At 38.3% G+C, this 14,892-nt stretch overlaps 1 protein-coding gene across 1 annotated transcript in view; it reads right to left on the bottom strand.

Moving 5' to 3' along the window:
- Positions 1–4,457: 4,457 nt before the first annotated feature.
- LOC120093129 (vomeronasal type-2 receptor 116-like) overlaps positions 4,458–14,892 on the bottom strand; it is a 99,708-nt gene continuing 89,273 nt past the window's right edge. Inside the window, exons 5-6 of the mRNA XM_039089912.1 lie at positions 13,569–13,692; positions 4,458–5,377 (exon numbers count right to left, since the gene is read on the bottom strand). Of these exons, the coding sequence (XP_038945840.1) occupies positions 4,458–5,377; positions 13,569–13,692 (1,044 nt within the window). The remainder of the gene's footprint in view (positions 5,378–13,568; positions 13,693–14,892) is intronic.

Raw genomic sequence — 14,892 nt, 5'->3', positions numbered from 1 at the left:
AAATGGATCAAAAGCAAAAGTGTGAAGCCTGAAACTCTGAGATTATTAGAAAAAACACATGGTATCCTCCATGATACAGTTGTAGTGAAAGATTCTGTTTGCCCAAGAATTAAAGCTAACAACTGAGTATTGGGATTTCATAAAATTAAACATCTTCTGCATAACAGTCAACAAGGTGTAGAAACAGCCCAGAAAGTAACAATAGCTTTGCCAACACTTTCTGTGGTTTAATACCCATAACATAGAAAAATGATAATTCTTTACTATCTTGGAATTGAATTTTCCATATGCTCACTGTACAGAATGCATGCCAGTAACTTGCTTTGTGATATTAGATTATATTATTAGATATAATTAATGACAAAACTAATTTTTGACAACAGGCTAGAAGAGGGCAAGAATAGTGGAGTAATAAGGGGAGATTTGAGTCTCAGAACAGAAAGAAACTAGAATAATTTTGTTTTTTTTTTGGGGAAAAACTAATAAACAGAAATAATAATAATAAATTAGAGACAGTTCTTGGGATATAACAGCAGTATGTTGGATGTTGATATCAGGGTTGAATGCACACATAATTATTTAGGCATTGCATATATTTAACATATGACAGAAAATAAACAGAAAATTATTAACTTACTGAATATAGAAATTATTTTTGCCTCGATTATCAGATGCAGAATCAATGGTAATAGGAGAAAGTGATAAAAATGCAGCAACTACGATATCTCCATCCTTGTATACATTAGTTTTTGTCTTTGCAGCACAGGAAGAGCGGTCAAAGGAGTAGACATCACTGGAATATTGCAGAAGCAGGAACATAAAAATCAGAAGAAACATCATAGATGTAACCGCAAATTTTAAGTCTGTGTACAGTTTGAATTTGCCATGACAGGAGGTGTATACATATCCAATAAATTTGTATTAATTCCTGTAAATTCCGATTTTGTTGTTGACTAAAACAGGTACTCTTATTCCCATGGCTTCTTCAACTCAGTTTTCGAATATCCTCTGGAGCACCTGAAAAACCTCTTTCTTAGGACTCCAAATCTGAAGTCGCAATTGCCAGAAAGAAAAACATTATGGAAAATATGTTTGGGGCTCATCATCTCCAATCCTAGGTGCTATGATTTCATCCAGTTTCAGTGACAACAGGGCTCCTGAGCTGCAGTACTCTTGGGAAGACCTGATCAATCTGATGTTAAAAAACTTAACCTTCTGCTGTGGATGAAAATATTGTCATAAGGGTTGGGAATATATCTTAATTGTTAGTATGCTTTTCTATCATTTACAATGTCCTGGGTGTAATCACCAGAAATACATAAACTGGGCATTGTTTTAAACATCTGTAATCCCAGCACTGGGGATCAAGACACAGAAGAATCAGGAGATCAAGATAATCCTTGTAGACACAAAATGCTTGAGATCATCCTGTACTAAAGGCTATCTCAAAAAAGTTGTTAAAATCCATTTGTATATCCTCAGGATTAATTTTTGCACCTTTAATATGATTTTCTTATAGTATGTGAGGTATCTGTACTCATTCCTACTTAAACAGATACAAATGAACTACAAATTATATATATATACATATATGTATACATACATGTACATATATAGTGATTTATATATGCATTAGTGAAAATTTACTAAATAATTTCACATTGAATTTAATTCATCAGGTGTGCCACATTCTACTTTATGCAAGGCATTAGTAATTTGGAAAATCATATGGCTAGGATAGAGTAAGAAATGTGACTTATCTGTCCTTTGATATTAACTTTTTCCAATCCTTAACAATGCTTTGAAATGGAGAGTACTAAGGGGTTTTGTCATTTTTTATATAGATATCTGTGTTTGTGTGTGCATATCGTGTGGAGGCCACAGGTTGAAATCAAATGTCTTACTTTTCTAGTCAATATCTTACTTTTTGAAACAAGTTTCTAAGTAAAACCAGAACTTTTTGATTTACCTAGTATAATTGAGCAACCACTTTCTGCCTCTCCAAGGAAGTACTAGGAGTATAAATGTATGTGATATGCCCCTATAGTTTATGGGAACTGGGGATCTGAACACAGGTCGTCATTATTTTATGGTCAACTGAACCATTACCCTTGCCCCTAAAGTCTACAACTTTTCAGATAAAAACAACTTTTAATCAGCTGGAGACATATCATTATTTTTTAAATGTACCTAGCATACATACAGAAGAACTTTAAGTACAAAATAATGAATTTCAAAGAGTTTTGTGCAAATGTTTATTTTAACACTTTATACCTTTTGCAGCACTGGGTATTGAACACAGTGCCTCCTACATGCTAAGCTGAAGATGAAAAACACATCTGAACTGGGATTTTTTCATCTTAAAGATTAAAATCATAAGATTAACAGAACAAAGATGGTAGTAGAAATGATTATGTTTAGCAAGTTAAATCAGACTCACAAATACAAATACCAAAGGTTCTTTCTGTTATCTTCTGTTTGTGTGGTTACCTGAAAGCAGAAAAGAGAGATGGAAGAGAGAACACGAGAGGGCAATAGAGAGTAATTGGAATGTTACATAAAGAAAAATTGGGGAATGTTGGAGGAGACAAAAGAGACCATAGAGAAGTGAAGAGGAAAGGTTTCTTCTCCCAGGAGTTGTTATTGCTAATATAACTTTCAGAATCATTCTTTTCAATAATTTTATCTTCAGAAGTTTCCTTGGATTTGTGAGTTTCAGGTTGGAGATAACGTCTTTGATCTACTTGGAATTTAGATTTTTGCAAGTTGGGTGATAAGAATACAGTTGATTTTGTTGTATTTCATTTTTAAATTTATTATAGTCATTTTAATAACTATACCACATTCATCATAAGTGAAAGAACTGAAGAGAATAGACATTGTTGTAAGCACAAACCTTGCCTTTCATACTCTGTTTATGCAGTATTAGTTAAGATTGTTTTGTTTATCTTATTATGTCTGCTGTATCTTTACCAATAACTAAGTGTTGTTTGAAAACCATGAACAGGCTCAACTCTGCATGTGGTATTTTTTATAAGGATTTTTAAAATTAATGTTTTACATTATTAAGAACAATATTCTTTTTTTATTAAACAGTTTTCATTGTTTCAGAATTTTATAAATGTGTATAATGTGTTTTGTTCAAATTAATTCCCATTATCTGTCATCCAGTTTTGTAGCCTATTATCCATCTACTTCCAAATTCATGTGCTCCTTTTTGAAAAAAAACAAAGCAATGCAAAGCAAAACAAAACAAAAAATAAGAACAAAAATGTCTACAGCTAGGAGACATGTAGAAAAGTCTAAAAACAAGCAGGTAATTTTCCTGTGATGGTTTCTCATCTGTAAAGCATGGATTGTAATTCTATGATGGATAAGTCCTTCTAGGGAAGGCTGAAGGGATTATATTTTAGGAAAGATTTCCACTACTAACTAATATGGTTACCATAATGTATATATCACGAGTTAATTGCTTCTGAAACAGTAAGCATGCATTTACAAGTTAGAACACATTCCAAGATGTGTTAAAAAAATTAACCATGTGATTCATTCCCTTGAAACAGGTAGAAATTAAGAATGATCACATTGCATGGCATCACATCAGAGCTGGAGGAGACTGCAAAATTAGGAGGAAGGAGAAGGATAGCCCAGTAGAATAACTTGGAATTTAAAAGGGAACTTAAAAATTAAGAGAGCAATACACAGAATGCACAGAGAGATACAGAAGAAGCTGCAGAGAGTGTAGAAAGTGTACGCAGTCTTCTCCTGCTCAGGGGTCTTAACCGGACTTTCTTTTAACAGCAAGACAGGCTTAGTTTTACCAGAGAGAACAATTTTTTACAGCCCTGGGTTTAATTAATTTAGCCCTTGTTCTTGTTCTTTTGTTCCTTATTCATACGTAAATATAGACATGTGTGTGTGTGTGTGTGTGTGTGTGTGTGTGTGTGTGTGTCTGTAAATATATATTTATGGGATAAGTAAGTAGTTGACACCAACCAGAATGCATTAAGATATATGATTATATGTTCATGAATTTGTATATGAATTTATGTACATTGATGTGTATCAACTTGGGTAAAAGATTTTCTTTCTTCTAGTGCCTCTCTTCTGGTTCAATAAAAGTTTATTGTTCCAAGTATCCCTCACACCTGATGATCCAAAAGTGTGATAAACCAAGAGAAAAAACTGGAAACTGGCATTCATTCTCTCTCTCTCTCTCTCTCTCTCTCTCTCTCTCTCTCTCTCTGTCTCTCCAGCAACATGAAAGTAGAAAATAACTGAGAGGGAAGAAAGTCTGGGAGCTGGGAAAGAACAGGGCAATGAAACATATATGAATATAGAAATAAAGATTGTTTTAAGATAAGGAACAAGGGTAGACAGAGGGGATAGGATTATTAGTTTGTGAGGGGGATGAGTAGGAACAAAATATATGTATTGACTTGAAAATTAATAAAAATTTAGTAAGTCTTATAATTATAATGTATTTTGTCCCTGTGACCCTGAAGAGAGTTCCTTTGTGGTCTTAACAAAATAATGTAGCACTTGGGGGCAAAGATACAGCCTAGAAGTCCTGCACTGGAGACCAAGATGGAGAAGACCTCCACAACTACCATGTCCTTCCCCTTAGTACTGTGGTAGACAGGGAGGAAGGTGACCCAGACACTGCAGAACACCAGCATGCTGAATGTCAGGAACTTGGCTTCATTGAAGGTGTCAGGTAGGTTCCTGGCCAAGAAAGCCAAGGTGAAGCTTCCCAGGGCTAGAGCCCCCAGGTAACCCAGCACACAGTAGAAGGCAGTGACTGAGCCCTTGTTGCACATGATGATAATATGTTCATGTTCAGAGCGTGAATCTGTGTCAATGAATGGAGGGGAGTTTCCCAGCCAGACTCCACACAAGATAATTTGGATCAAGGTACAGATGGGTACTATGAAGTTAGGTGCCCGTGTTACCAACAACCACCTGATTCTTCTTCCTGGAGCGGTGATCTTGAAGGCCAGAACCACAGTAATCGTTTTGGCCAAAACAGTGGAAACAGCCACAGTGAACACCACTGCAAATGTGGTCTGTTGCAGGATGCAAGTGGCTGTGTTGGGATGGCCAATGAAGAGAAAAGAGCAGAGAAAACAGAAGTTAAGGGCAATGAGCAGGACATAGGTGAGAGTGCGGTTATTTGCCTTCACAATGGGAGTGTTCTTCTGCTTCAGAAAGATGCCAAGAACTAGAGATGATAGTGCAAAGAAGCACAAGGCTATGCAGGACAGACCTATCCCTATGGGGTCTTCATAATCCAGGAAGGTCATAGACTTTTGGAGGCAGTGGTTTTGTGCTGTGTTGGCGTATTGATGGTCTAGACACTGTATACACTGATCCACATCTGGTGAAAATGTACATTTTTGTTATTTCATGATCATTATTCTTTTGCTCACAGACCCTCTTATTTGAGTAGGTTAACCTGATAGCCTTCCTCTGTTACTTCCGATATCAAATAAATGTTGTGCAGGGACTAATGTGACTGCAACATTGTGACGCGGACAAAGTTATGATTTCTCCTCCTAATTCAATGATAAATTGGTCCGAAGATTCTGACACCACCAGAAACTTAGGAATGTACACTACACAGCCTCATTTTGGTTACAATATTGCCGTCATAGTTAGCACTTCCTGTGCTGGGGACCAATGGTCACCAGGTAAATTCACTTTCTGCCCAAGCCTGATGATGTGAGTTTGGATGTCCAGGACCCAGGTAAAGGCTGGACATAGAAGCACAAATATCTGTAATCCCAGGGCCACCCTATAGTGAGATGAGACACAGAGATAGAATTTGTCTTGGGAGCTCATGGGACATCTAGCCTATCTAATGCATCTGTGGAGAGACATAGTTTCAAGCAAAAGAGTCAAGTGATGACTGGCTCCCCAATTCCATATGTGCAACATGGTACATGCACTCCCACTCACATGGACTCTCTTTCTCTAAATTTAGAACAGTAACAAATTTGGTGAAATTTGCCACTATTGGGCAGTGGTATTTTCAATCTTGGAGTCTTTATATTCTGTGTAAATAAGTGAATATTTTTAGTTTTGTTGATGCATATGTGTGCATGAATATTTATGCAGCCTGTATGTATTTCTACATGTGTTACCCAGGGGTCAACTTAAGGTACATTCCTCATGAGCCATCTAATTTGCTTTGTAATGTGTGAACTGTCCAGGTATTGCTGATTAGTCTAGTTTGGCTGGCCAGGGAGTGCCAGGGATTTGTATTTCTGCCTTCCCAGTACTGGGGTTATAGACACAGTCCACCACCACACCTGGCTTTTTATGTGATTTTTCTGTTGGCAAATCCTACTATTAAGGTTGCAATCTACCATGTATGGAAAAGCTCTCCAATTAGAACTTACTGCCTGTAACTCCAAAAAAACTGAGTATGGTCATATCCTATGTCCAGATTATATGTTCACCTTCCACTTTCCTTATAAGAACCTGCCTAGAATCATTCCTACCCCAACCATTAATACATATCTACCTTTGAATTCCTAACCCATTCTCTAATATCTGTATAACTCTGTTCACCCCAAATAAAGTTGAGTGAAGTTGATTCCTGAATTCATTTTGTCTCTCTGTACTCACATCCTCTGGATCCTGTCCACAACACCCCCACACCCTATGTCCTTGACAGCCAATGGACAGCAGCCCTGGGTGAAAAGCGAGGTTCACAATTGTTAGAAATTTACCAAAGTTCCCAGGCTCATGGGTAAGTACTTAATTTACTTCGCCATCCCCCCATTTCAGTTCTCTCTTCTTTGGCCTATGAATTGTTAAAAGACAGTTAATGTTAGATTTACAAAAGATTCAGCTGAGCTCAACATAGACCAACAACAAAATGTAAAGAAGTGAGAATGTCACTTCCCCTCCACTCTAGAGTAAAAAGCCAAAGAGAAGGGGAAATTCTCCAGAAACAACCCCAGTAAACCAAACTTTTGGATGGGATATGTATATCTCATCCCTCCTCACAAAACGTAGGGACCATCATTGAAGAGGAGTTAGAAGGAGTGTAAGAGCAAAACGGTGAGGAGGAATATTGCAGGAAGGCTTCTGGGCGTGATGTGGCAACTGTACCCATTAACTCAGAGCAGATGCGCTTGCCTAAAGAAGACTTGTATAAGATCAGATGGCTAACATTTTCATATGGATCAGGGAGGGGCTCATGTGGTCCCATTCTAGCTGAGGCTATAAGAAGGTTATGGTTTTAGGGGAAAGAAAGTCAATTACCTTCTGTGATGTTCCTGGTAAGTCCACCATTTTCTAGTAGATGTGTGTTTTAGCAGCACTGATTGGATTTAGTGAGTTATAAAAATGAACACCCATCAAACAAACAAAAAATTAAAGATGACATGAAATTGAGAGGTGAAAAAGGGAGGATCCATGTATAAAACTACAAAGATCACATTAAAAATATTTTTGAATGGCAGGTCCTAGAATCAAAGCATCAGAGGGGAATCTGATGTTCTGTATGAAATAGATGCTGAGAAGGGACAGGGTGCCAGCTGTGTCAAGGTAAATTATTAAAGTGGGATAAAGTGGGAGTGGATCATAGACTAATTCCACCAAGGGGACTGGAAAAAAATCTTAGTTAGATGTATGCATGTAAGTATGAGGGACTTGAGTTCAATTACCAGCACTCATTTAAAAGTGCAAGTGCAACTCTAAGCACCTATGATCTCAGAACTAGTTTGACAAAGAAAGGAAGGTCTTTCTAGCTAGCTATTGTAGCCAGATTACAAGCATGCAGTTTCAGTGAAAGATCTTGTCTCAAAAAAGAAGGTGGAGAGCGATACACACTTGTTTGTATGCACATCCTACTCCTCACCCCACTCTACTACTACCATCAGCACCACCACTGTGTTTGAGAATGTAGCAAACTTGGGTTTCCCATCTGTAAAGTCTATCCAGGTACTAAGAATGCAAGGTCCCACAAAACACTCTGAACCTTCATAGAAGATGCCCTGAAATCTAATTCTAATGTACATCAGCATACTCAGGTAGAAGCTGAATGGTGCCAGTGGTGAGGGAATCATAGTTTTAACTAAAATTATCCAGTTGGAGGCTCTGGCAAGATTGTTTATTTGGGGGAAGCATTGCTCTGCAGGCCTGACAACTTGAGTTTCATTCCTGGACTTGAAAAAATGTGAAAGGAGAGAACTGATCTCCCACAGTTGTCTTCTCATTTTCCGTGTGTGTGCCATGTGTGTTGTGGTGGTTTGAATAAGAATACCTCCCTTGGCTCATATATTTGGATACTTGGTCATCAGTGAATGACAGACTTGAGAAAGATTAGAAGGCATGGTCTTGTCAGAGGAAGAGTGTTATGGGGAGTTGGGGGTGAGGGGTATAGACATTGAGGCTTTCAAAAGCCAAAGTCAGGCCCAGTGGCTCTCTTCTTGTCTGCAGATCCAGATGTAGAACTCTGAGCTATTTCTTCAACACTATGACTACCTGTGCCACCTAGCAGCCTATAATGATGATAATGTACTAAACCTTTGAATTTAAGTTCTAACAAGTGCTTTCTTTTATAGGAGTTGTCAAAGTCAGTGTGGATTATCACAGCGGTAGATTGATGATCAAGCAGTTAATAACAGGACTGAGGTGTTGCTGTGGCTGGGCTGACCATGTTTGTTGTAGGAATGTGGAAGACTTTTGGATTTTGGACCAGAATAGTGGTTGGATGATTTAAGTGGGTCTTAATGTGCTATCTTCGTTAGAGCACAGAAGACAGTGCAGAGAGCAATGTAGATTATAATGGCTTGACTGAAGAGCCTTCACAGGAGAAGAATATTATGAACTAGCCTAGAGATTGTTCTCATGATATTTTGGAGAAGAATGTGGCAGCTTTCTGGCTTTGTCCAAAAATGAAAGAAAGAAAGAAAGAAAGAAAGAAAGAGAGAGAGAGAGAGAGAGAGAGAGAGAGAGAGAGAGAGAGAGAGAGAGAAAGATGATCTGTCTAAGGCTAAATTGAAGAAATTTAGATTAATAGCACTGGTAGAAGAGATTTCAAGACAATTTCGGATTGAATGCTGCATGGTTGTTGTGGTCAACTTCATGAAGATCTATAATGAAAAGAAGCAATTTGAGCAAACCAAAATGTATGGTTTGAGGAGATTATGAACACCTGAAAATGTAATGGAGATAAGACCAGTGTTCCAGGAGATAATATATTAAAAAAAACCTAGGGAGTGGTAACCTCAAGATCTCACCCAGCTAAGGTTCCAAATTGTGGAAAGAAATGAAAGAAAAGTTAAGCAGTGAAAGAAACCATTGACAACAGAAAGCCAATTAAAGATGTAGTTGTATGAGGGGGCCATTATCCAGTCACAGCAAATATTGGAATGGTTGCAGTTACATCCAAATTGTTCTGTATTTAGAGTGAAGAATCCATGAAAGGAGCACTGAAGCCTTCCTCCATAGCTAAGTAAATTATCAGGATTATTTTAGGGGTATCCCTGATTGAGCCCCAAAGAGACCACTGAGTGAAGCTGTGAAGGTGAAGTTCAGATTACGTTGGAGATCCTAAGATATTGGAAATGACACAGTTGTGGGATATCTTCTGATCATGTGTGGGATGATTTCAAGAGTGAGAAATTATTGCAGACATATTGTGCTTTGCTCTGGAATTACCTGTATTTTGATGCTAATTCCACTGCCCCAAGAACAGCTGCCTAGTCATGTATTCAGGACTCAAGTGACTTCACCAGAAACTTCTCCCCATTTAATTTGTAAAATACAGGTGAGGGCTGGTGCAGGATAGAATGAGGCCTGTCATTGGATGAGAAGGAAGGATGGGCAGAAAAAAAAGCTAAAGGGAAGAGAAAGAGATAGAAGGAGAGGGCAGGGAAACCGGGGAGACAACATCGTAGCTGATGTTGTGATTCCATGGTGCACCTGTACAGCGTAGATCATTTTCACTTTTTTCCATCTTTATTAAATTGGCTATTTCTTATTTACATTTCAAAAGTCATTTCCGTTCTTGGTTTCCAGGCCAACATTCCCCTAACCTTTCCTTCTCCCCTTCTATACAGATGTTCCCCTCCCAATCCTCCCACCATAACCTAACTCCCCCCAAGAATCCCTTATCATTAGGGATCCAGCCTTGGCAGGACCAAGGGCGTCCCCTTCCACTGATACCCTTACTAGGCTATTCATTGGTACGTATGCAGTTGGAGCCCAGGGTCAGTCCATGTATAGCCTATGGGTAGTGGTTTAGTCCCTGGAAGCTCTGGTTCGTTGGCATTGTTTTTCAAATGGAGTCTCTAGCCCTTTCAAGCTCTTTCAGTCCTTTCTCTCATTCCTTCAACAAGGGTCCCATTTCCAGTTCAGTGTTTTGCTGCTCACATTCGCCTTTGTTCATGCCATATTCTGGTTTTGTCTCCCAGGAGAGATCTACATCTGGATCTTGTCAGCCTGCACTTCTTTGCTTCATCCATCTTATCTAGTTTGGGGGCTTTATATGTAGTGTGGGGCCGGCCCTGAATGGGCGTTCCTTCAGGCTGTGTTCTAAATTTTGCCTCCCTATCCCCTCCTAAGGGTATTCTTGTTCCCATTTTAAAGAAGGAGTTAAGCATCCTCATTTGGTCATCCTTCTTGAATTTCATGTGTTCTGTGCATCTAGGGTAATTCGAACATTTGGGATAATATCCACTTATCAATGAGTGCATACCATGTATGCTTTCTGTGATTGGGTTACCTCGGTGAGGATGATACTTTCCAGTTCCATTCATTTCTCAATGAATTTCATAAAGTCATTGTTTGTGATAGAGGTGTAGTATTCCATTGTGTAGATGTACCATATTTATTTTCTCTATCCATTCCTCTGTTGGACGGAATGTGGGTTCTTTCCAGCTTCTGGGTATTATAAATAAAAACATAGTGGAGCATGTGTATTTGTTATATGTTGGGGCATCTTTTGGGTATATGCCCAAGAGAGGTTTAGCTAGGACCTCAGGTATTTCAATGTCCAATTTTCTGAGGAACCTCAAGACTGATTTCCAGAGTGATTGTACCAGTCTGAAATCCCACCAACAATGGAGGAGTGTTCCTCTTTCTCCACGTCTTCACCAGCATCTGCTGTTTCTGGAGTTTTTAATCTTAGCCATTATGACTGGTGTGAGGTGGAATCTCAGGGTTGTTTTGATTTCCATTTCCCTTGTGACTAAAGATGTTGAACAATTCTTTAGCTTCTCAGCCATTCAGCATTCCTCAGCTGTGAATTCTTTGTTTAGCTCCGAACCACATTTTTAATAGGGCTATTTGCTCCGTACAGTCTAACTTTGTTAATTTTTTGTATATTTTGGATATAAGCCCTCTATCAGCTGTAGTATTGGTAAAGGTGTTTTTCCAATCTGTTGGTTGCCGTTTTGTCTTAACAACAGTGTCCTTTGCATTATAGAAGCTTTGTAGTTTTGTGAGATCCCATTTGTCAATTCTTGATCTTAAAGCATAGGCCATTGGTGTGTTGTTCAGGAAATTTTCTCCAGTGCCCATGTGTTCAAGATTCTTCACCACCTTTTTATTCTATTAGTTTGATTGTATCTGGTTTGATGTGGAGGTCCTTGATCCACTTGGACTTAAGCTTTGAACAGCATGATAAGAATGGATTGATCTGCATTCTTCTATATGCTGACCTTCAGTTGAACCAGAACCAGTTGCTGAAAATACTATCTTTTTTCCATTGGATGGTTTTGGCTCCTTTGTCAAAAATGGAGTTACGATAGGTGTGTGGGTTCATTTCTGGGTCTTCAATTCTGTTCCACTCGTCTATCTGCCTGTCTCTGTACCAATACCATTCATGTTTTTATCAATATTGCTCTGTAATACTGCTTGAGTTCAGGGATAGTGATTCCCCCGGAAGTCCTTTTATTGTTGAGGATAGTTTTAGCTATCCTATTTTTTTGTTATTCCAGATGAATTTGCAAATTGTTTTGCCTCTCCTATGAAGAATTGGGTTGGAATTTTGATGGGGATTGCATTGAATCTGTAGATGGCTTTTGGCAAAATGGCCACTTTACTATATTAATCCCCCAATCTATGAGTATGGGAGATCTTTCCATCTTCTGAAATCTTCTTCAATTTCTTTCTTCAGAGACTTGAAGTTCTTATCATACAGATCTTTCACTTGCTTGGGTAAAGTCACATTGAGGTATTTTATATTATTTGGGACTATTGTGAAGGGTGCCATTTCCTTATTTCTCTCTCAGCTTGTTTCTCTTTTGTGTAGAGGAAGGCTGCCAATTTGTTTGAGTTAATTTTGTATCCTGCCACTTTGCTGAAGTTTGTTATCAGGCTTAGTAGTTCTCTGGTGGAACTTTTGGGATCACTTAAATATAATATCATATCATCTGCAAATAGTGATATTTTGACTTCTTCTTTTCCAATCTGTATCCCTTTGTTCTCCTCTTGTCTGATTTCTCTGGCTAGGACTTCGAGAATTATATTGAATAAGTAGGGAGAGAGTGGGCAGCCTTGTCTAGTTCCTGATTTTAATGGGATTGCTTCAAGTTTCTCTCCATTTAGTTTAACGTTAGCTACTGGTTTGCTGTTTATGGCTTTTACTATGTTTAGGTATGGGCCTTGAATTCCTATTCTTTCCAGGACTTTTATCATGAAGGGGTGTTGAATTTTGTCAAATGCTTTCTCAGCATCTAATGAAATGATCATGTGGTTTTGTTCTTTCAGTTTGTTTATATAATGGATCACGTTGATGGTTTTCCATATATTAAACCATCCCTGCATGCCTGGGATGAAGCCTACTTGATCATGGTGGATGATTGTTTTGATGTGAGAGCTGCCTATGTTTTAAGCCTGGAAGGAAGTGTGAGAATTCTAATGAGGATACCATGTGTGTCCTCCTTCCCTCTTCCACCAGAGATATTTGAAGATCTGTCACCTTTGACCATATCCAGAGATATCTGCAGAAACATCCACTAGGACAACATAATATTTATCTGTCTCATTCCCAATCCCCCACCAGCTACTCCCAGTGTGTAAGAGAGAGGAATATTAGCTACTATCACAGTCAAATCACTTCTGCCAATCACCTCTTGTGTATTGAAACCTGGATGAGAGTGTGAATGAGAGTACGAAAGCACCTAGTCATTCTTTGTATATTGTACATAACTTCAGAAGACACAGAGAGTAACACTAATGAGTCCACTAAGCCCTGTGATAACAATCAAAGATATTTCTTTGAAGGCAATTTATTTGCAATAAAATTATTTTTAAAACAAGTTCTTACTATGTAGCCCTGGCTGTCTTGGGATTTGTTATGAAAATCATGCTGGTTGTAAACTCAGACATCTGCTTATCTCTGCCTCCTGAATGAAGTAAGAAGGTGCACCACTAAACTTTGCTAACACTCATTTTCTTATTAATAAAAAAACTTGGGCTAGTGAGATGGCTCATTATGTAAAGCCTTTACAGTAAATGTGAGAATCTGAGTTCAGATGCCCTCAGTTCTCATAAAAAATGACCTATTAGTTAGAAGTAGAGAATTTCTCCATACAGCACACACTTACCTGTCTCATTGGAAATTTCATTCTCTGGGCATGGAATGCAGTCAAAACAACAGATCCTTTTTCCTTCTAGGAGGGTTTTTCTAAATCCAGGACCACAACTTTCACTGCATACAGACCTGGGAGTCTGAGGAAAATCACATATGTGTAGGTTATATTCTGATTTTTGTCTACTACTCTAATAAGCATATTGCTCATGGAATTGGATCATTAATGAACATAGTCTTTTATCCATAAATAACTGGACGTTGCTATTGATTGTACATGACATGTCCAATGAATGGTGATGAGCTTTAATATGTGCTGTGACTTGAACATGGTGAAGCCTTTAATAGGAGAGATCTAGGGCTTGGGACGATTGCTCAGTATAATAGCATGTATAAGAGTATAAGAGCACCTCTTGCTGAGGTGCTGATTTTGGTTCCCACAACCAATATTACATGGCTCAAAACTGCCCCTTCTGTCCTCCTTGGGCACCTTCACTCAACAGGTAGATATTTGTGTATTCATACAAATAATGAAAAGCAAAACATAATTTTAAAGGAAAGGAAGTTAGTCATTGGAGGTTTGTCATTGGCAGACATATTGCTACAATGCCATGAGGTGAGTTGTTTTTACTTGTACAAACCACACCACACCAGTGTACATCACCACAAATTCAAAAGTAATACCCAATTGTGTCTCTGATATAAACTTCTAATCTCATCCTGAATATATTGTCAATAATGAAAACACACAGCATTTATACATTAGTAATGAATGTGCTTTTGTTACATACAGAAGATGAGAAAATTCTTTTCCATAAATTGGAAATATAAAATTTAAAAAGTATATTCATGGTTTATGAGATTGCTGCATATGGTGGTGGATTAAAAGTTGCTTCTGAAAGACTCAATGAAAGAGTCCCAGTAAGGAACAATAGACTCTATTTTTAGCATAAAATAAATAAGGAAAAAAGAAATAAGCTTATTGGCAATTTTCTTTTCAAAGGAATATGCAAGTTAGCACCAAGTTTCACCATCTGGCCTGCACCAGGTCAAGCACAAGGGTAGCAGCCAATGAGATTCTGTCCCTTCTAGCCAGAATCTAGAACAGCAGGTAGAAACGTGTCAAACGATTGTACAGACAGGCACACTGTGGGTGGCTTGATGGCTGGAACATAAACAAGTGAGCATATGGAAGCCGAACAGAGGCACAGGAGTTGAGATTCTTTCTGGGCATCCTGGAGATGATTGCCTGGGTAGAATACACCCCTGTCAATGTCTTGGTGTACTACTGTGAGACATTTTATCTAGTATTATTCATGCCTGTAAAACATGTACTATGC

This window comes from Rattus norvegicus, chromosome 12 (genome assembly GCF_036323735.1).
Source record: "Rattus norvegicus strain BN/NHsdMcwi chromosome 12, GRCr8, whole genome shotgun sequence".
NCBI lineage: Eukaryota > Metazoa > Chordata > Mammalia > Rodentia > Muridae > Rattus > Rattus norvegicus.
Note: the sequence above shows the minus strand (reverse complement) of the source record. Positions and strands in the feature narration are given on the sequence as shown.